The sequence below is a fragment of the Impatiens glandulifera genome, chromosome 3 (genome assembly GCF_907164915.1).
Source record: "Impatiens glandulifera chromosome 3, dImpGla2.1, whole genome shotgun sequence".
In the NCBI taxonomy this organism is placed as follows: domain Eukaryota; kingdom Viridiplantae; phylum Streptophyta; class Magnoliopsida; order Ericales; family Balsaminaceae; genus Impatiens; species Impatiens glandulifera.
In genome coordinates this window covers 55,287,552-55,311,780 of record NC_061864.1, presented here as the reverse complement: position 1 = coordinate 55,311,780, position 24,229 = coordinate 55,287,552, and the positions used below count along the sequence as shown (strand labels likewise).

Below are 24,229 nucleotides of genomic sequence, written 5' to 3'. Positions count from 1 at the left end.
TCCTATGGCTCGCCTTCTAGGAAAGACTCAGCACTCGTGATCGTATTAGTAAGTATATGAGCATCCCGGACACGAGCTGTCTTCTATGTATAGGAAATGAATAAATAGTAGATCACCTATTCGGGAGCTGCTGCATTATTTTAGAGCTTTGGGACAGATTCTATAAAACCCTGGAGCTGATCAGTTTCCCGAGCGAATGGAATGAAATCAAAGATGCAACACTACTCAAAGCCAAAAGAAATATATTTGCAACAAGCGTGTTCAAGTGCGGCTTTGAAGCAGTGGTGTATAACATTTGGCAAGAACATAATGCAAGGGTATATGGCAGAACCCACAGGAGCGTTGAAGAGTTATGGAAAGATATTGTATCGGATTGCAGCGCCCTCGCGGGAACGTGGACAAGAATTCGAAGCACGGAGCAGAACTAGAATATCTGTAGGAACTGAAATTTACCGTTTTTAAACTCACTAGAATTGAAAACACTGTAATCAGATAACTCATTTACGTTTTTAGCTTTTTAGCTTTTATTCAGAATGTTACGACTTCAAAATCATTGTAGGCCTGTCTAGAATGATCTCTTAAAGTCGTGGTTTTTTCCCATTTTTGGGAATTTTTAATGAAATGACGCTAAGTCGTTTTTCCAAAAAAAAATAAAAAAAATCATATGACCAAAAATCATAAATATTAATAAGCATTCAAAAATCAACAACCAAACAAGTGTCAATAACCTCAAACAAGTGTTCAATAACCAAAAATATAATTCTTCATAAACAAAAAAAACATTCATAACCAAAACAACCAAACCATTGTTCACAAACTTCATACAAACCATTCAAAAGAAGTAAAAGTTCAGAAATTAAATTGTCTTCCTTTTGTTGCCTTCCAAACTGATTTTCATTGCACCCAACACATATTCAATCAAATTATTCTCCACCGACAAAACTTCTTTGATCTAATGAATAATAACAACAAAATTAGAAACTATCAAAACTCAAAAAATATAACATTTTAATAAAAATAAAAGCATCCACAAAATATGACATACCTTCTTTGTCGTGTCATTAACAACCTTGATAGTTGTACTATTTATTTTCTGTATATCAACAAGGAAATTATATATACCTTCATTCATAGCCTTCATCTTAGCTTCTAAGCTTGTCATTCTTGATTTAGAGGCTGCAAGCTCCGCTTTCAAGATTTCGACCTTAGTAGAAGTTGTCTTTAGTGCGATTTCCTTCTCATCTTCGGAGCTTATGTCATAGAAATAAGTGTATGAGCTAGACCTGCTTGAAAGAAGATGTTTGCTAGTAGATCTTGTTAAAACCATGATGAAATGAAGAAAAAAATAGTTTAGAGAGAAAAATGAGTTTAAGAAAATATTTGATTAAGAGATAGAAATATGTTGAAGAAATTAGGAGATGGAAAATATGAAATTATAAAGAAATTTTAATGATGGCGCGTGGAAGTTGAAAAAAAGGTTATGGTTGGACGAATTGATGGTGAAACGAGAACCGAGGAGACTTAATTTATTAAGACTCGCAACTAATCTTGCATTGAATATATATTAATATTTTTAAAATTATGTTTCATATGAAAATTTATATAGTTTAATGCACATTTTAATGTTAAGAAATTATTTATAATTTTTAATTTGAAACCTATTGGTAATAGATTGCTAATAATTTTTTTTTAAAATTATTAAATATGATATATTGCATAAACTTTCTTCGAAAATATTATGTATAATTTTTATTGCGAAACATATTGCTGATATATTACAAATATGTCAAACAAAATTTTCAAAACTAATAATTATTTATGCAATGTAGTTTGCAATAAGAACATTTCATATCATTGCAGAACTTGTTACGAATAGATTATATATAATAATTAATGCATAATTTAATATTATAATATTATGAATATTTCAAAAAATATTTATAAAACTATTATATAAAATTATAATATAATTTACAGTAATATATTATAATAAAATTGCAGTAACAATTGCGAATATATAATTTATTTGAGTTAATGCAATGTTTATTACAAATTTACATATAATTATTATCCCAGTTCCTTGCGATTTTAATTTGCAATAATCACAGCCTTATTTATATAATATTTATTACAATAGTAAATGGAAATAAATTTTATTGCAAATGATTTTGCACAAATTGACGTGAATATATGTTGGTATTATTATCAGCGTTATTTTGTGGTTCCTTATTACTAGTTTAGTTTCAAAGATATAATAATAATAAGCTAATTCAATTATAATAAAAAAAATTTGTAGTGTTATCAAATAACAATAAGCTTATTCAATTATGTAGGGATGAGTGGATTTGATATTATTTTCATTCAAAATTCTAAATATATAATAAATATTATTGATAAAAATATTTTTAAAATTATAATAAAAACTAAAAAATACAATCAACTACAAAATGAGATCCACAATTTAATTCATAAAAGAAAATTAATTCATATAAAAATAACTTATTCTGTCTAAAATTCATCTAAAATAATTAAAGAAAAAAACATTAATAACATTTCACTTGTGACTGAAATAATTTTTTCAATTAAACAAATAAACTAAAAAATCTTACAAATTTTCTGAAGACATTAAAGATAAGAATCTCAATGTATATATGTCATAAACCTATTATCATTTAGCCTCAAATTCATAATGAATAAGTTTTAGATATCAAATTAAGAAAACAAATAAAGTTATATATTTGAAATAATAAAGTTAGAACTAAGTGAAAAGTTTTCAAGTCATGTTTAGTAACTTCACATAAACCAAACATAGAAATGGAATATATACATTCCAACAATTTATATGAAACATACAACAATAGTTTTGATGGATTAAGTTTCTTGACATGGTAAAATTAAGGAATGTTAACTTTATTTTGATTGTATTGAAGAAGAAACATAACATATTAGCATATCATGCTCTCTATTACATAATAGACAATCATCTTTAAGGAAAATCACTTTCGATTCCAAATTCTATAATCTAAATAAGTAAATTGATTTTGATGGATTAAGTTTCTTGACACGATAAATATTAAGTAATTTTAACTTTATCTTGATTGTATTGAAGAAAAAAATAACATTTAGTATAATGTGCTTTCTATTACATAATAGACAATCATCTTTAAGGAAAATCACTATTGAATCCAAATTATATGATCTAAATAAGAAAATTTATTATGATGGATTAAGTTTCTTCACATGTTAAAATTGAGGTATTTTAACTTTATTTTGATTATATTGAAGAAGAAACATATCATTTAGCATAACATGCTTTCTATTACATTATAGACAAACATCTTTAAGGAAAATCACTATCGATTTCAAATTGTATGTTCTAAATAAGAAAATTGATTCTGCTGGATTAAGTTTCTTCACATGATAAAATTAAGGAGTTTTAACATTATTTTGTTTGTATTGAAGAAGAAACATAACATGTCAGCATAACATGCTTTCTATTACATAATAGACAATCAACTTTAAGACAAATCACTATCGATTACTTTTAATATTTTTGGCTATTTAAAAAAAATATTTTACGTTTATTTTAATTTTTTTTATTTTTCAACTCCAATCCGGTCTTAAATATCTAGACTATAACCTAATACTAAATTCGAAGGGAAATAATTATTATTTAAAATAATATTTGAAGATAAGTATTTACAATTAAATAAATTAATGCTTTGAATATAGGAAAAATAAAAAAAAAATAAAAAATGCTCCAAATAGGAATTATAAATTTATTATATTTATAAATTGATTTTATAACTATAATAATAAAAAAAAAAAGGAATGGAATTTTTTGTCCATTTATGTACACAAAAGGAAAATTAAATATTCAAATCAAGTCAAACAAGCCCGAAGGGAAAACAATTTATTTTATTTTATTTTAACTGATATTTTTAAATTTTTTATTTTTTAAAAATTTATTCAAAGCATTAAAATGTTAGAATAATAAAAATAAATCAAAACCTGAAATTAAAAATGAAAGAAAAACAAATGGACCTTTGTTGGCTTGGTCCTGACAAGTACTTAGTTGACTAAAATAAGGATTGGCCTAGACAAGAACATGTGTTGTAGACATATTTTCAGGCTTGAGTTTGTTTATCATTAAATTTGGGTAGTTCAGACTGGGCTCACTGGCTCGGGCTCACAAGAGAGTGAGCTAGGTTGTGAGCCGACTCAAGTACGGGTCAACTCAATAGAAACCTCATCTTCTTCCTTTAGATGCCTACAAACGGGGTCAGATGACCTGTCCCAAAAAATGTTTCATTTTATACCAAGTTAACAAAATGACATAGTATTTTTAAAATTTATTTAACATTAAATTTGAACTCCGTTTAAATTTTTTACCTGAAGATTTGTTTCTCCATTTTTCATTTCAGTCGCTCTGTATTTTTTATCCATCAACCGATTTAACAAAGGGTAGCAAGGATTCCAAGATCAGATAAACAAAATTTCAAAGTGCTTAAACTTTTCACATTAATGGATGCGAAATCCTAACTTATTTTCGGATGAACACGTCTTCACGAGTTAAGACTAAAGTAAAACTTTTTTTTAGAAAAAGTTAGGGTATATTTGGCTGAAAAACAAATACGGTGAATAAGAAATTTAATGCTGATGTAATAAATATTATTAGTCTGCCTCTAAATATTAGAGAAGTCCACACAAATTTTCAAAAAAATTCAATTATTTTTTGGCCTGTTTCGATATATGTTTTTACCACAACTTAATTAAAATACAGTAAAATCTTAAGAGTTTGTTTTTCTTTCTATAAATTTAAATTTTAATTCAAAGAGATAGTTTAGTAATTTTTTTATTTCTTATTGTGAAAGTTACCTTTTAGAAGAAGATATTTTGTCTAATTTTATATTATAATTTGGTATTAATGAATTCTGTATATATGAAAAGGAGAAATTCATTAAATTTTTTTCCAATAAAGATGACCCCAATTTTAATAATTATAAAATGTGGGGACTAGAAACTTACTGCTGCAAAGAGTTTCCTTTATTAATTTTGTTAATACTAATAACAAGTTCAAGTCATGTTCAAAACATGATTTATTTAATTAATTGTTCAAAATAAATATGAATATGAAGTATTTAACAATAAAGTGTGTTTTATAAGATTGTGGTAATATAATAAAAGGTGAATCTACGAGCGGTCGGCGTTTAAGTTTTTAAGAAAATGAAGACGGTACAAAAAATGATGTTAATGTTATTGACAAAGGTTAGAATATAATAATGAGATTTTTCTTAATGTATAAATGCTAATATTGTTTTCCGCTTGATATAGACTTGGATAAAAATGATTCATTTATCATAAAAGACTTTATACCACAATTAGGAATGGAGTTTGAGACTGAAGAAAAAGCGTATGACTTTTATTTGGCATATGCTAAAAGGGTAGGTTTTGGCATTAGAAAATCTCATAGTCATAATGATAATTTGGGGAAATATTGGATAGAGTCTTTTGTTGTAGTGCTCAAGGTAAGAGGAAAAAAGATAAACGATCGGTTTATGTGAATAACAGTCGGCCTGAAACAAGATTAGGTTGTGAAGCTAAAATGAATATTTGTAACCGAACAAGTGACATGTTTATTGTGGTGCAATTTGTAAAAGAGCATAATCATCGTCGTTCAAGTCCAAACAAGACTCAGCTTCATAGAAGCCATAGAAAAATATCTTCTTTAGCTAAAATACAAATTGAAATTACAAGTGACGTTGAAATTCATCCAAAAGCATCTCATGAACTCATTACGAGACAAATGGGAGGGAAACAATTTGTAGGTTTTATTCATGAAGATTACAGAAATTACCTGCATTCAAAAAAATAAGAAGTATGATGGTTGGAGACACAAGAGGTATTTTAGAATATTTGTTAAAACAACAATATAGTGATAGTAGCCTTTATTATGCTCTTCAAGTTAATAAGGATGATTTGATAACAAATATTTTTTTTGTCTGATGTAGAAATGAGAGCTGATTATTATAATTTTGGAGACGTTGTTTGTTTTGATACAACATATAGGAAGAACAATGAGGGTCGTCCACTTGCATTATTTGTAGGTATTAATCACCATAATCAATCAATAGTTTTTGTTGTTGCTTTATTGTATGATGAAAGTTCGTAATTTTTGTTTGATACATTTGTTGAGATTATAGGTAGGAGAAATCCTTTCTTTTTTTCGATCCTATGGCTGAATCAAATATAAATTTGTTGTTTCCAAACTTCAATCGGTCTCTATTAAACTTGATCAGCACAACTTTGTAATCTGAAAAAGTCAAGTTATACAACTTTTTAAAGGCAACCATTCTTTCCGATTTGTTATTGAATCCCACCCAGCCCCTATGCAACAATTACTTCGGTACATGATGTTAAAGTTGTTCTTGACGATCATGAATAAAAACCTACCATCATTGTAAATCTCGAGTTTGAAGCATGGGAGGTGATATATCAACGAATCATAAGTTGGCTCCTCTCTGCCTTATCAGATTCCATTCTTACTAAAGTTGTTAAAGAAGCGTGAGAGACCTCTTCGCGTCTTCGGGATACACTTGAAAGAATATTCGCAACACAATCTAGAGATCGTTTAGTTCAGTTGCGATTACAACTCCGGAATCAGAAGAAAGGTAATAAATGAATGAATGAATACCTTCAATTTATAAAATCTATAGCATATTCGCTTACAAAAATTGGTGAGAAAGTTACTGAACTCGATTTGTTCACTCATACCTTGAGTGGCCTTGGACCAAAATATGAAGCCTTAATAGTTGTTGTAACCACCCGTTTCGAACTAGTGAGTGTCGAGGAACTCACCTAACTCTCAACCACGAACAACGACTAGAGTTGGCACATTCTGTTTCCAACAATGCCTCAACCAATCTTGCTTTCTAACGACATAAAGGAGGTGGAAGAAACTATCGCGGGAATCCATCACTACGAGAAAGGAGATCAAATATAGGACCCTCTAAATATAATATGGCTAAAAATTCTTATGTCAATGGACCCCGAGTCCGATTCTGGTGGCAGCTGGAGCGGGACGCCTTTATATAGGTCCAACAATAATATAAACAATAATTCAAGTCGATCAAATTATGGGCTTAATAATCTTCAATCTGGAAAAAATTATTTTCTCATATTGGGAACCGCCGCAGAAATAATAATGGTGGTAATCAACGTTCGAAATGTACCAATTGTGATCAAATTAGACATACATCGGATAATTGTCACTCTCACCAACAATGTCAACTTTGTATGGTATTGGACATCTTGTCAATACTTGTAAAAATTATATAATGTAACCTATTTATTTATTTATTTTTATATATATAATATTTTATGAGATTTTTCTTAATATATATATATATAATCTTTTTTCTTGTTTTTAATTTATATATAAATAAAATACTATTTGAGTATGAAAATTTGGTTTGTTATTATAATAACTAATTAATTATTAAAAAAGATTTATTAATAATTATATATACATATAACATTATATATAATAAAATTAATTAAATCCTTTAACCTAATAATTTTTTAATATATTATATAAATTTATTACTAAAATAATATAAATAGTATTTCTCCAAATAATGATATATATATATATATATATAATAAAAATAATTATATATATATAATAAAAATAATTATATCTCTTATTCTAATTTTTTTTTTAATATATTATATAATTTTGTACCCCGGGGTCCCCTCGTAGCTTAGCATGTGTTTGGATGATACATGGCAATACAGGGAGACCTGAGGTGACTCGAAATTTGATGTGTTTCAACATTGATTTGTGTGTTATACATCTTTCTAAAAGAAAATATTTTGAAAATACTTGAAAGATTTAAAAATTAATCATGTAAAAATAATTAATTCTATTTAAATTTAAAAATCTGGGAATTAAATAATAATTTAAATAGAACCGGTTTAAATTAATCAAACATAACTAATTTAAAAGATTGTCTATTTGAAAATAGAGTTCTCAAATTATTTTAGAAAAATTAGTAAAAGGTACATATACAAACGTACTTTATACTAGAGTCTTTATAAAGGTTTCAGTTTTTGGTTACGCTCAGAAAAGGGTTTTCGCGCTAAATCCTTTACACCCGTCAAAGGAAGGTTTTAAAATTTTATTTTCTTCAATTAATAGTTTGGGGGTCTTAAACAATGATAGATTTAGATTACGTAAATAATTATACAAAATTATTTGGAAAGGCATGTCTACGATTGCGTTAATATAAAACTGAGTAAAAACCCTAAAATATATTAGAAAACGGTTAGATTTTAAAAATAAATTCCAAACTGGGCTTTAGCCAAAATATTTGTTTGAGAAATATTTCGAAAATATTTAAATATCATTTTATGACCTTTCGAGATTATTTGAAAAGGAATTGGCGTTCCAAAATTAAAAATAGTTTTTTATTTTAAAAGTGGAACCAAACAGGCCTAATGACCGGAGTCCTAGGGCTTGGGTATGTTTTTGCCGATCTGGGATCGGACGGGCTCAGTCTAGACCGATGTGGTTTAGACCGGGGTTCGGAACACCCGGTCAAGGGATCGGAAGGCTCGTTCCTGAGGTTTATGAGGCTCGGTCCTGAACTCAGGCTACTCGATCCTAGGATTCAGGAGGCTCGGTCTTGAACTCAATATGTTCGGTCCTAGGCCTGAGAGGCTTCGTCCCAAATCTATCTTCCTTGGTCGTGGACTTAGGAGTCTCGGTCCAAGGTTAGACCTCTCGGTCCTAGGTTAAAACATACGGTATGGATCCTCAATTCTAGCTCAAGAACATTGGTCGGTCCTGACTTAAGAACATTGGTCCTTAGTATCGGTCCTAAATCAAGAACATCGAATCTTGGTCTCGATCTTGTCTTAAGAACATCGGTCCTTAGTCTCGGTTCTAGGTCAATTTTCTTGGTCCTTGTTCTCGGTCCCAGGCTAAAACCTTGATCTTTTGCTTTGGTCTAAGAGAATTGAGTGTTCTTGAATTGGTCAAATTGTAGGTCTTATATCTTTTGATACATATCATGAAATCATGATATGTAAGCTTAACCAACTCATATGATTGTGGGGATTAAAAGCCCTAACCCTAATTATGATCAATCAATCTCTATAAAGATCAATTTCTCAAAATCGTTTTTAGGTAAAAATTTGGGATCTTTTGAATTAGGCAATCTCATGGACTAATTCTTGTTCCAACACCTTTGAACACAACCAAAACAAGAACATCATTCAAGCTCTATAACAGATTTACAAATTGAAATTCAACCAAAATTCTAGCTTAAAAGCTTAAGGACATTAAATTGTAAAAAAAAAAATTCAAACCAATTTTTGTATTTTTCGTTTTAGATTGATTTGATCAAATCTATTTCAACGTAAAATTCATATCTCATCTGAGGAATGATTCTAAACAAAGAAAACCCAACATTGAACCCTAGAACAGATCAAACCGATCAAGCTTGAAAAAATTCAATTTTCAATCACACATCGAAATACAGATGATCTGGAAGCTTACCAACACTTGGAGAACACTCCAAGGATGTGTGAGAAGCATTCCCAAAGCCTAGATCAAAGCTTTGATCGCCGTAGAGGATTTTACAAAAATCCAATTCAAGATTCTTTGAATTGTACTTTAAGATGTGATTCTTGTTTGATGAATTAGAAGAAGATCCCTTAGAGAGTATTTATATAAAACTAGGTTGGCTATTGTTATCGAATTCAAGTTCGATTTGGCCTTCGAAGCTGTTTTTTCCAGTTTCCATTCAACTTCATAATCCTAGCTATGGGATATGTCTTGACTTCACAGCTTAGGGTAATGATGGTAGAGAGTAGACGTGCACGAGGGTGAAAATTAAAGGGATAAGATCACGCGTAGGCGGAGATAAAGCTTCTAGAAGAATCACCGACATCGATCGCGTTTCCGGCGCTGCCCTACATAGGCGTAGAAGACGGGTTAAAACAACGTCGTTTCGTTTAACCGAAACATGGCGTTTTGGCGTTCCATCCGCTTCTGGTCGATTTTGGCTAACGGGGTTGACATTCCTTTAGTTGATCCCATGTGGACTAGGCGCGTGCATGCTTCCGCTGCAACGGGGTGTGACTTCTCCATAAGCGCTAGATGAAAATTCAGCATTGATCAGATGGCCAAAATCCATGCTGCAATATTTAAATATAATTTAGGCTACATAGGATTATTAGTTTATATTTTAATAAAATGGTTATTTGAAAACGAATTTTTAACCATTTCTTTCATTTTTTTTTTCACCAAAAATTCCATAAAAACTATTTTTGAAAACATATTAAAAATTATTTTTATTTTTGGGTATTCTTGACTATATGAGTATTTATTTAATAACTTTAAGTCATAAACTACATATAATCTATGTTTAAAATAATAATTAAATAATTTCAACCCTTTTTGGTTTTAATTTGGGTAAAATAAATATAATATTTTAACCTTAAAATTATTATTAAAAATTTTAATTAATATTTAATTATCAAAATAATTAACCCTAATTTGATTTTTAATCTCTTTTTAAGTTATTTTAAATTTTAAAAATTCAAAATATTATTTTAATATTATTTATAATTTAGGATTGTCAAAATTTATATATTTACAAAATTTATTAATAAAAATAATTTATCTTTTTTATTTTTTTAATATATAATGTTCATATATTCTATAAATATATATCTTATTATAATTAAAATTATTTCCCTTCTAATTTATTTTTCAATATATAATAATTATATAATGTTATATATTTATTTTTTTATATAAAGATTTATATTATATCATATTTTTCTTAACTAAAAAAGAAAAATAATAAATAATATAATATATATAAATAATAAGAGCTAAAATATTTATATAAAATTAATAATTATAGAGATTATTTTTTATTCTATCATAATTTATCTTTTCATTTTTTTATATATAAATATAATATATTTATATATATTATTCTAATTACAAATATTTCTCTCTTAATTAATTTTTTAATATTTAATAATTATAAAATATTACATATTTATTTACTTATTTTTTAATATATAATAGTTTATCATATTTGTTTTTTAAAAAAAAATAAATATTTTTAAAAAATGCTAAAAAAAAAATTGTTTTTATTAGTTTATATTTATATATATATATATATATATATATATATATATATATATATATATATATATATATATATATATATATATATATATATATATATATATATATATATATATTCTCTCATCATTTATATATATTAATTATTGTTTATAATATATATATATAATATTATTTGAGTATGAAAATTGTTTTTAATATAATAATTAATGAATTTTTTTTCTTATTAATAATGATATATACATATAACATTATGTATAATAAAATTATTTAAATTTATAAAATTCATTCCATTTTTATTATTTTATTAATTTTATATATTTTTATTTTATTTTTTGTTTTTGTATAAATTGTCTTATCTTCTCTCCATTCAAGCTGCATACATTTTATCTTCTCTCCTCCAATTCTCATGACATTATTAAGTTTTTTCATTTTCATCCTCAACTTGATATGGTGCACATCACTTCTATATAAAAAGTTCTCAAGAAATGCTCAAAAGAAACAATCTTTGTCGCTGCCTCCAGGACCGATGGGGTTACCCATTTTTGGAAACCTCCCTTTCCTAAATTCCGAGCTTCACTCTTACTTCACGGCCTTGGCCAAGTCCTATGGCCCAATCTTCTCCCTCCGACTTGGAAACAAGATAGCAGTAGTCATCTCCACTTCCTCGGTGGCACAAGAAGTTCTCAAAGATCAAGACATCATCTTTGCCAACCGAGACGTCCCTATTGCTGGTAAAGTTGCGTTCTATGGAGGTTCTGACATTTTGTGGAGCCCTTACGGACCTGAATGGAGGATGCTAAGGAAAATAAGCGTCCAAGAGATGCTTACCAAATCGAAGGTGGATTCATTCTATGATATCCGGCAGAGGGAGGTTCGAAAGATGATCAATAGACTTTGGGTCCGGAGGATGTCGCTGGTGAATGTTGGGGAAGAGATGTTCATGACGATGTTGAACTCAATAAGCACCATATTATGGGGAGAATGTGGAAATGAGATGAGGGAAAGGAATCTAGGCATTGAGTTCCGTCTCTTTGTGGAAGAATTGACGATGCTAATGGGAGTACCAAATATATCAGATTTCATTCCAAGTCTATCTTATTTGGATTTGCAAGGTATAGAGAAAAAGATGAAGATATTGGTGAATAAATTTGACACAGTTTTTGAATTGATGATAAATGAACGAATGAGAAAGGATGATAATAATGAGAAGAAAGATTTTCTGCAAGGTCTATTGAATTTGAGGAAGGGAGGAGGGGATACTAAAATTCCTTTAACCACATCTCATCTTAAATCGCTTTTACTGGTAAATATCTATTAGTTTTCTATGATAACAACTTAAACATATATCCAACCAGATCATAAAAAAAATCTCTTGACAGGATATGATTCTCGCAGGGACGGGTACAACAACAAACACAATGGAATTCATGTTGTCTGAGATGATGAACGATCCCCAAATAATGAAGAAAGCACAACAAGAATTAGAAGTTGTGGTAGGTCCAAACAATATAGTTGAGGAATCACATATGCACAAATTACCTTATTTGTATGCAGTCATGAAAGAGACATTCCGGTTACACCCTCCCGTGCCCCTTCTCGTACCACACTGCCCTAGTGAGACTTGCACCATCGGTGGGTACACCATCCTCAAGGGCACTCGTGTTTTCATTAATGCTTGGGCCATACATCGAGACCCTTCTCTTTGGGAGAATCCACTCAAGTTTGATCCTGAAAGGTTTATGAAGTCTAAGTTGGATTACAGTGGAAATGACTTTAACTACCTACCATTTGGCTCCGGTAGAAGAATATGTCCGGGCATTGAAATAGCCGAAATAATGTTTTTATATTTGATGGCCTCACTAATCCACTCTTTCGAGTGGAAATTGTCTGAAGGAGAGAAGTTGGACTTAGAAGAGAAGTTTGCTCTTATACTAAAGAAGAAAAAGGCTCTTATGACAATACCAACACCTAAGCTTTTGAGTCAAGCTTTATATGAGTAGATATAAAGCATTAATGAGTGAGAATTTGAGGGTCAAAAGAAGAAAATAAGAAGAATATAAAATATTTAAATAAGAAGAAGAAAATCTTTGAAAAGCAAATTGTACAAACAAACTTAATGGTCTGTTTGTCTAATTTTCTTTCACTGTATCTTACTTCCTTTTACCTTTTTATGTAATTAATAACGTGAACTTGTGCAATTCACTATGGTGAGTAATATTTGTATTGCACTATCTACCATAATTTGTTACTTTTATGTTCGTGAGTATGATCTTAATATATATATGATTCTTCTTCTTTTTATCTTGTTATTATGTTATTTGAAGTACAATTAAATGATCAAAAATTAATGTTTTCATCTTTATTAATTCATGTAAATAGGGCACAATATTTACATTTGGAAGAAACCATCTCACTTTGTTTTATAGTCACCGTTCTATCATTAAATATATACCATATAATAAATTGATGCATATGAACAATGTTTATGATTAATTAACATGAATTCCGAATATAGAATATATATATATTTAAACTAGTATTTATCTATAAATATTTTAAATAAAATTAATATTATTTAAATTTAATTAATTTAAAATTAGTGTTAATTTGTAAAAATTAAGTTTAATTTTAAACTTTATGTTAAAATATATTTTATTCTTTCGACACCTCAGTTAACCTCTCAATTGACCATTAACTTGTGGCTCACATTTTTTTTATATGTCTTTTTTATCCTCTCGGGAAACCACTCACCAATCTTAATCGACCTCAATTGATGACACATCTTTTATCCCTCGTCAAACTCAACCACCAATCTTAATTTCGACCTCACACTCGACAAACCACTCACCTGACCTCCATTTGGTGACCTCACACTTTTAAATATTCGTCAAACCAACCACTAATTCCGACCTCACACTCGACAAACCACCCACCAACCGATATTCATCTCGTGACCTCACACTTTCAAATGTTCGTCAAACTAACCACTAATTCCGAAATCACACTCGATAAACCACTCACCACATTACCTCAATCTCGTGACCTCACACTTTGAAATGCTCGTCAAACCAAGAACTAATTCTAACCTCACACTTGACAAACCACCAACCACCCGACCTCCATCTCTGGCCTCTTCCAATCTTAATCGACCTCAATTGATGACACATTTTTTTTATCTCTCGTCAAACTCAACCACAAATCTTAATTCCGACCTCACACTCGACAAACCACCCTCCTGAACTTCATATGGTTTACCTTACACTTTCAAATGTTCGCCAAACCAACCACTAATTCCGACTTCACACTCGACAAACCACCCACCACCCGACCTTCATCTTGTGACCTCACACTTTCAAATGTTCGTCAAACCAACTACTAATTCCGACCTCACACTCGACAAACCATCCACCACCTAACCTCAATCTCTTGACCTCACACTTTAAAATGCTCGTCAAACTAACAACTAATTCCGACCTCACACTCGAAAAACCACCCACCACCCGACCTCCATCTCGTGACCTCACACTTTCAAATGCTCACCAAACCAACCACTAATTCCGACCTCACACTCGACAAACCACCCACCACCCGACCTCCATCTCGTGACCTCACACTTTTAAATGCATGTCAAACCAACAATTAATCCCAACTTCACACTTGACAAACCACCCACCACCTGACCTCCATCTTTTGACCTCACACTTTCAGATGCCTAATATCCTTTATTTAAAAGTTACATGGTCTCAAGTATTAAATGTGAACACTTTAATCGTTAGACCATTTAATATTGTTGAAATAATTTTATTATTTTGTATAATAAAACAATAATATAGATAAGGTACATTTAATATATATTATATATATATTTAAATTATTAATAAAATATATATATATATTATAATTAGTGAAAATATATATATAATTAATGAAGGAAAAAATAATTAGGAAAAAAAAAATATAGAATAAAATATATTTATAATCTTTAAAATTTAAATTTTAATTAAGAAAGAGAGAGGAGAGAGAAAATATCTGAAAATAATAATGAAGTGGATTATATTATATGATGACTAGATTAATGAGGCGCTCTTCACGAAGCATCATTATATATATATATATATATATATATATATATATATATATATATATATATATATATATATATATATATATATATATATATATATATATATAGTCTTCCATCAATTAACCACATTAAATCTTTATCTTTTCTTCAATTAACAATTAACAGCATTAACTCTTATATTTTCTATTATAGTCTATTTTTTTATTGTTGATAATTTGGAGGTGAAATAAATCGGATCGATCGTAAGTGATAAAGAATTAATGATGAAATAGTTTCTTGAAATCGGTTTGAAAGAAGGAATAATTGATGGTAGAATGGAGAAAGAAGAATAATTTGATGGTTCTATTAGTTCTTTAAGGTAATTGGAATGAATAGCTAGCTGAATAGCCTCATAGAAATGAAGGCAACAAGAGAAACACGATACTAAATTTAAAATTTTAACATCTCTCCTTCTTTTCTTAATTAATTATTATTATTAAATTGTTGATTTGAGCATTTGTAATTATTTTTTAGCATTTATAATCATTTTAAAAAATGTATACCGTCATATTGTTCTTTAATTTACATCCAACACTTATAAGCCTGATCATTTGCAATCCTTTTGTTCTCAAAACTCTTCTAAGTTACATTTTTCTCTTGGGACACTTTTCACTCGAAGTAGTGAACGATCGAAGTAGCAAATATGATGTCATGGTCTGATCGGTAAACAGTTTTGTTGAATTTGTTTCTCACATAAGTAGACGATTTTTGCGTTAATATGGAATAACAAATGTAGAATGCCTCCGAGTGTGAACAATGCTAATGTCAACATTAATTATCCCATGAATACTCCAAATTTTCTTTGAGTTGAGCCTTTAGGCCTCGTTTGATCTTTGATTATCAGGTTATTGTTGTGTTTCTTCTAAAAAAAACTCATGTTTGACCGGTAAAAATCTAAGTTTTTTTTTCTTCCAATTTTACCCTTCTAATTATTTATTTATTTCTATCTCTTCTCTCCTCTCTCCTCTCTCTTCTCTCCTCTCTCCTCTCTCCTCTCTCCTCTCTCCTCTCTCCTCTCTCCTCTCTCCTCTCTCCTCTCTCCTCTCTCCTCTCCAATGATACAAATGTCAATTCTCTTTCTAACCCAAATCAATTATCAATGCCACTTATTACATTTGATCTCATTATCAATTATTAGATATGATTCAAATTCTCTTCTAACCCATTTGATCTTCCTTTCTCCTCTGATCTTTCCACTCACTCCACCGATCAGTTCCTTCAACTCCACCGATCAGTTCCTTCAACTCAACCTGATCAATTCCTTCAACTCAACCTTTATCAGGAATCTAATCAGAAATCAGTGAATATTTTTAGCGAATATGAAGCAGGTAAGATTCGTTCTCATCCTTCATGATCAATTTTCATCATTCATCAACCCTATATAAACTTGATCATTGATACTTTGTAGTTACCTGGAAATAACTCATTTAAAAAAAATCTAAGATCTTCGTCGCATCCTAATTCCAGGTGAACGGCTGCAACTCCAGGTTAGTCTTCTGTTCTGTTCTCATATGCTTTTCATTTTGTATACTGATTAGTACTGCTTTTCATTTCGTATGCAGTTTAGTACCGTTCTTTGAATAAATAGATTTTTAGTTTGAACATATACTGATTAGTGCTGCTTTTCATTTTGTATGCCGATTAGTATTGTTTTTCATTTCATTTTTTATGCTGATCAGTAAGATTTCCGTTAAAAAAGATTTTTTTTGTTTAAACATATATTAATTAATGTTTGTGAATGAGCTAATTAAATAATAATAATAATTGAAATTATAATTATCATTATTATATATAATTATACTGTTGTCTGTGAATTACTGTGAATGAAGTAATTTATAAAAGAATATGAATACAGTCTGTGAATGAAGTAATTTATAAAAAAATATGAATTAAGTTATAGAAAAGAATAATACGTGTATCTATTGTATCGGTGTATTTATTTGGTAGAATATTTAAGTTATATAAATGATGTATATATGGTACAATAGATATGATAGTATATGAAGATAATATTATCTGCTGGATTTTATAATAATAATTTCCCTTCAGTTAGGAAAATGAGTTTGTCAAAGTGGCAAGGTATTGCTCCAAATACTGCGAAGTGGGAAGCATGTCCCGAAAGAGCAACCTACTTTCTTAAACTATTAGTCATTGAAAAAGAGAAATTCTGATTTTAGTTCGAAGTTTGTTTACACTTGGGAAATAATATCGACATTATATTCCTATGCCTGCCCAAATAGCGTGTTCTACTACAAAAACTTTGACTATTTTGGAAAATATATTTATACGTATTAGTTACCAAGTTATTTGATGATTGCATAATCATGTGTCTAAAAATAATCCAACATATCATTCTTCAAGTTATGAAACTCTAAAGATACATCTAGGCTGAAGAATAAATAAAAAGAATGAATAAATCAAATGAAATCGATGAATACATGTAATGAAAACCTTGCCTTTAAAGTTCTTGAAAAATAGCGATTAAAACTTAGTTTCAAATAAACAATATCAAACAAATCCAAAATAAAATATATAGTTGAAAATATTATTTTTATAATTTTTTAGAACATTTTAAATAAAGTAAGGCACCTAAATATAAAAACATAAAAGAAACTAAAAAAAAATAAGACAAACAGGCGTCATTGGGCTTAGGTGGCTGGAGTGGTGGCTAAAGTTGGGTGGCTGAGTGTGAGCAAAGTTTGGGACGGGCTGACTCGGTATGGCGCAGAGAGCGAGTAGGCTCAGCAAAAGTCTTTCGGTCAAGGTCTCCTTCCTCATACCATGGAAAACTCTCGTTCAGAAACCAGGCCAGGTAAATAACTGATTATCGGTCGGAAGGCAGCGAGCGCTCGGTCTATGACTGGTTTTTCTCGGTCGAAAATCATCTGCGGTTCTAGCCTTTGGTCGCATTCTAGTCCGACAACCAAGAATAATAAATCAAAATCTTTTGAATCTGATCCCTTCACCTGTACTGTTTGAATCCACCCCACCAACAACAAACAATCGACTAATCCAGGCCATTTTTTATTTCTAAAAACACAGCCAAAAAGTCTTATTTTCACATAATTATCACCAACGTGGTTCTATGAACTCGACCCAACACTCTAGGGCTAACCTAGGTTGCTTAAAGGTAAAGAACAAAACCGAAAACCGAAACTCCGATTCTCCATTTAAAATTAAGGTATGTTCCAAGTTCCAACACTCAATGTATGTTCTCAATTCAATAACACTTCGCTTCTTGATTTAAAATTAATAAAGACTGTTTTAAAAATTATTACACTGATTTTAATTTTTAAATATTTCTAACATGAATACCACCTAAACCAATTATTAAATATGGTGTTAGTTATGGGACTATTATAGGTCAACCCTTACTCTTACTTGATCACCCACAAAAATCAAAAAATAATTTAATATGATATTAACTAACTAACTAGACAATGATCAATATTATTAATTTTTAACAAAAAAAATATTATATCTCACCAATTTTTCTTTAAAATATATAAAATAAGATAAAAAAGATTATAATAATATTTTTGGTTTAATATAATAAGGTTCTTATGACAGCTGTTTGTTTGTTGTGTTGTGACGGCTTATTATATTATGGTCTAAGAAAATGAAATTGACGAGGAATAAAATGATTAATCAAGCCAGCTATATCAAGAAAGTTAGAGTACATTATTATAAATAACAAAAGAATAGATAAAATGAAATTAAGTGAACCCTTTTAATTTAAACAAGGACTAATTAACTAATACTAATCTCATTTCAATAAACTAATATAACAAATAATAAAGAAGGAAATAATGATAAGGATATATAAAACTTTTTTTAAATAAATAACACCAAAATTGTGATAAGTACATATAGATTCTAAAAAAACTAAGAAAATAATAAATAAATAGATCCAACAATTCTTCAAATTGTGTCCTCTATTTCCAATATGTCGTTCAACACCTGGTCAGTAGGAGAACCAAGGTTTGTTTCAAAACTTCTATCACGGGATTGGATGTTTAATTTCTTCTTGTACAGGGGCGGATAGTAGTCATTTTTTGTACCTTTCTTATTATAAATGCGTAGAATATTACATTCATCGACTACACATTTAACAAACAAGAAATATAGAAAAAATGATATCAATGAAAATATCATTAGCATGAACATTTCAATTAATGAACTTTCATGAAAATCACTAACCTTCGTAATAGAAGGGAAGACGATAAAGGTGCATGAACCAATCGGCATTCATGCATGATCCATGTGCTATTCAAAATAGATGATTGTATTACTGCATTTGTTATATAATTGTTTGGTTTTAATTGTTAGAATTAAATACAACAAACCTATCTTTAAAATAATTGAATAAGTTATTCATTACCTCATTTCTTCCATTCATAAACACAAATTTCAATGAAAATCAAACTTAAGACCTGATTAAAAAAATATCAATAAATATAAATCAGATATAACGGTAAAAAAGCATAAAAGAATTTATTAAATCTGATCTAGATAAATCCTTATTTCTAACATTTATAAAAGATGCGACAATTATTGTGTTTGGTAAGCATTAATGATTCAGAACATTGATTGATGATAAGTATTAACAATGATAATATATAGAAAACTACCTTGTACCCTATTAGGACAAGATTTGTATTTGGGATTCCTTCCATTTCGTGACAAAAACTTCATGAGAATTTGCATCTATGGAATTCAACTCTCGATTTAAAATCTAGTAGGAACAATAGTAAAAAAATATATTTTTTGATTCATCAAAAGAGGAAGACTTTTCTTATTTAGAAAACAAAGTATAATCGCTCAAAACTTAGGATTTGTTAGAGGATTTGAATCAATATAAAAATGAAACACTCGTAGACAATAAAATTTAAAGGGTCGGGTTGAATCGATATAGAAATGAAGCAGAACTCTCGTACGATAAAATTAGAAGGGGTTGAATCAATATAAGAATGAAGCACTCTACGCAGGACTAAGAAATGGAGGCGAGGAGCCTCAATATTTTATAAGGTTTCTTTGTTTTGATTAGTGAGTCCTTATTTATAGATGATCCAACACACCAAGTTTCATCACATTTCTCCATAAAAAATTACTGTAATATAAATTAATCCAACACACAATGCACCACGTCATTGATCCGCGTCAAATTTCTCCATCACAACCGTCCATATTATAAATTATCCAATACACAATAATGCACCACCTCACGTCATCGATCCGTGTTATTTAGTTTTGTCACATTTCTCCATCACAACCACCCGTAATATAAATTAATCCAACACACAATAATTTACCACGTCATTGATCCGCGACACATTTCTCCATCACAACAATCCATATTATAAGTCGATCTAACACACAATAATACACCACATCATCCGTCTGTATTATTTAGTTGAAATAATTTGGGACAATTATTTGAATGAAAAGTGGTGATTACCAAAAAATTAAAAATTTAAATAATCTGTTAATCATAATCACCCGATGTGCTGACGAATCCAACCCCGATAATGACCCCTGGGATCCCTGTTACCAAAGGGCCCTTGTGTCCCCTCACAGGGAGGGGGTGACACAGGGAGCACATAGAATCCCAAATTGATAATGAGTTACCATATTTGTCTTGAGAAAATGTGGTTTTGAGAATTTCATACACCTTTCATAAAAGATTCTGGAAATTATTCCTTTATCAATTTTTAACAAACAACTGAATTAAATCTTCAAATATTTTTTGAATTTTAATAATTCTAATATCTATCTAGTGAAGTTCCTTTATGGTAAGTTGTTATTCTCCTTTACAAGTGTTTCCTTCTAAATGATTTAAAATCATCCCAGCATGTTTTAAAACTCAATTCAAGAATAAAGATAACAAAATCATATCAATTACAATATTTTGAAAATCACCAAAATAATAATTTTCAGGATTTCAGTTTTGGTTAAAATACTCTTACCCCACTCACATCTAAATCACACAACACACTCTAGAGACAATAGTATATAGGAAATGCTTGAATTCCTTGAATAATTGAATAAATAATAACTGAAAATATAGGTTATTTATAGCCTTACAAAAACAAGAAATGAGGAACACTACTAACCCACTACTAACTTAGTGGTTTTACTTACCTAAGCAAGAAAATAGGAATACCTACAAACCCACTACTAACTTAGTGGTGTTACTTAGAAAAGCAAGAAATTAGGAACCACTACTAATACCAACTTAGTGGTGTTTACATAGAAAAGATAATTAAACATAACTAATTCTAATAAGGATATACTAGATAAAAATGACTAACACTAACCACTTCAACATTTCCTCCCTTAAACTGAAAATAGAATTCAGTTTAGAACTGATGCAGAACACATGCAAGCAAACCTCTGAGCCTCCAAAACACGTTCAGTTACAGTGGTTTGGTCATTATATAAGCAACTTGATTTTGACTTGAACAATGAACTAACTTAACAACTTCTTCTTTAGTAAGATCGCGAAGATAGTTAAACCTGACATCAATGTGCTTGCTACGACCATATAAAACTGGATTCTTAGATAGAGAAATACTTGAACTGTTATCACAGAGTATAATTGTGCACTTATCACTCTCTAACTATGAAAATACTCTAAAATTCTTTGTAACCAGATTGTCTGAGTTGCTGCTGAAGCTACTGTAATATATTTTGTTTCAGTTGTAGACAATGTAACAATTGCCTATTTCTTTGATAGCCAAGACCCAGCACCAGACCCACCTGAAAAACATATCTTGATGTACTCTTACGATCATCCAAATCACCGGCATAGTCACTATTTGTGTAGCTTTCAAGTTTTACATCTCCTCCCTTTTTGTAGAGAATACCATAATCATGTGTCCATTTCAAATATCATAATACTCTTTTTGTTTCATTGTGATGAAGTTATGTAGGACAGTCCATATATCAAGTAAGTTGACTTACAACAAACATAATATCATGTCGTGTTGTTGTAAGATACATGAGATTGCCAAACAACTGTTTGTACTGACTGTTATCAACTTTATTTCTACTCCCATCTTTAGTATGATGAGAACCATGAACAATTGGATTATGAACTGCATTATAATTAGGCATTCCAAATATTTTCAATATCTCTTCTATGTACTTTTCTGACATATAAAAATGCATTCTTTCTTCTGCATGACTTCTATTCAAAGAAAGTATTTTCTCTACTCAAGGTTTGTCCTGTCGAATTCTTGTATCATCGACCTCTACTGGATCTTGAAGCCTGACTTGATGGTGAAGCGGCTTCAGTAGTGTCTTCCACAATTTCAACTTGCACAATTGCTTCATGTGTTGCAGCAATTGAGTCTTCTTCTTCCCATTCTAAATCAATAAGTGCGACTTTCTCATGTTTCTTATCCCACTTCCAACTTCCATCCTTTTCAAAACCAAATCACGAATTACTATAATATTTTGAGATAAAGGTTCATACAGTCGATATGCTTTAGATTCTTCATTAACCCCAAGTAGAATACATTAGATACTTTTGTCATCCAGCTTGATGCGCTTGTTGTCAGGAACATGAGCATGAGAAATGTAGCAAAACACTCGTAAGTGAGCAACTGATGGATTAACACCACTCCAAGATTCTACTGGTGTCTTATTCTTTACAGAACGCGTTGGACTTCTATTATGGACATGAATCAACCAATTCACAGCTTCTTCCCAAAACGTCTTTGGAATATGCTTCTCAACAAACAGGCTACGAACCATGTTCATTAGAGTTCGATTCTTCCTCTCTGCAATTCCATTTTGTTGTGGAGTATATGAAGCTGTCAGTTGTGTTTTTATACCATTCTCGCTGCAAAAGTTATTAAACTCATTTAGGGTGAACTCTCCTCCACGGTCAATACGAAGAACTTTGATAAACACACCCTTCTCCTTCTCAATACGACTTTTAAACAATTTAAAAGTATTAAAAACTTCTGATTTTTGCACAAGTAAATATATTCATATTTCGCGACTATAATCATCAATAAAAGTGATTATGTACCTCTTTCTACTGTTGGACATAGGCTTGATAGGTCCACATATGTCAGTATGCACCAGTTGAAGAACTTGAATAGCTCTTCGTGTAGTCTCCTGTGGGAAAAGAAGTCTATGTTGCTTGCCTTGTAAACACACTTCACATACTTTAGACATGACTCCAAATGAAGGTAAGCCATTTACCATTTCATTTTTCTGAAAAAGTCTTAGTCTTTTGAGATTCAAGTGACCATATCGACGATGCCACAATTGAACCACATCTTCAGCAACAGAGAAACACATCTCCTCTTTCTTCTTTATATTTGCAAAGAACTTGAACATTCGATTTGAAGACATTATAATTTCTACAACAAGTCCTCTATGAGCATGATAAAGTGTACACTTCCATTGTTTAATGACAATTTTCAGACCCTTATCAGCTAGCTGCCCAATGCTTAATAGATTGTTTGTTAAATCTGGAACAAAAAACACACTAGTAATGACCTGAGTAATTCCATTCACCATCATCACAACAGTTCCTTTTCCCATCACTTTCACCCTCGATTTGTTGCCTAGTTTTAATGTTTATCTAAAACTTTCATCTGAAAACAACTTTTTCTTGCCACTCATGTGGTTATTGCAGCCTAAATCAAGGTACCACATACAAATTTCATCTTGATTTGTCTTTCCTTCATCTGTATAAAACATTAGCAACATTTTTCTTCTGTTTTCACATAGTGTTCCCTCTCTTGTAATTTTTCTGGATATTCATAATGTAAATGCCCAAGCTTATGACAGCCAAAACATTCAATACTTGATTTGACATAGTTATGTCTCCCACTACTTTTGCCTCTACCTCAAAAGCTACAATGTCTTCGTCCTCTTGAAGACTCTCCATATGTAACCTTCAAAGCCTTCTCCTCATC

General features: G+C 30.0%; 1 protein-coding gene across 1 annotated transcript; it reads left to right on the top strand.

Moving 5' to 3' along the window:
- Positions 1-11,576: 11,576 nt before the first annotated feature.
- LOC124930416 (flavonoid 3'-monooxygenase CYP75B137-like) lies at positions 11,577-13,170 on the top strand. Its single transcript, XM_047470760.1, has 2 exons — positions 11,577-12,473; positions 12,550-13,170. Exons 1-2 carry the CDS (start codon positions 11,577-11,579, stop codon positions 13,168-13,170), a joined length of 1,518 nt encoding a protein of 505 aa, XP_047326716.1.
- The last annotated feature ends 11,059 nt before the right edge of the window (positions 13,171-24,229 follow it).

Excerpts from the sequence above, each read along its gene's own strand:
- LOC124930416 (XM_047470760.1), top strand. The coding sequence starts at position 11,577 with ATGACATTATTAAGTTTTTTCATTTTCATCCTCAACTTGATATGGTGC. Across the intron at positions 12,474-12,549 it reads ATCTTAAATCGCTTTTACTG|GATATGATTCTCGCAGGGAC; the intron begins GTAAATATCTAT and ends ATCTCTTGACAG.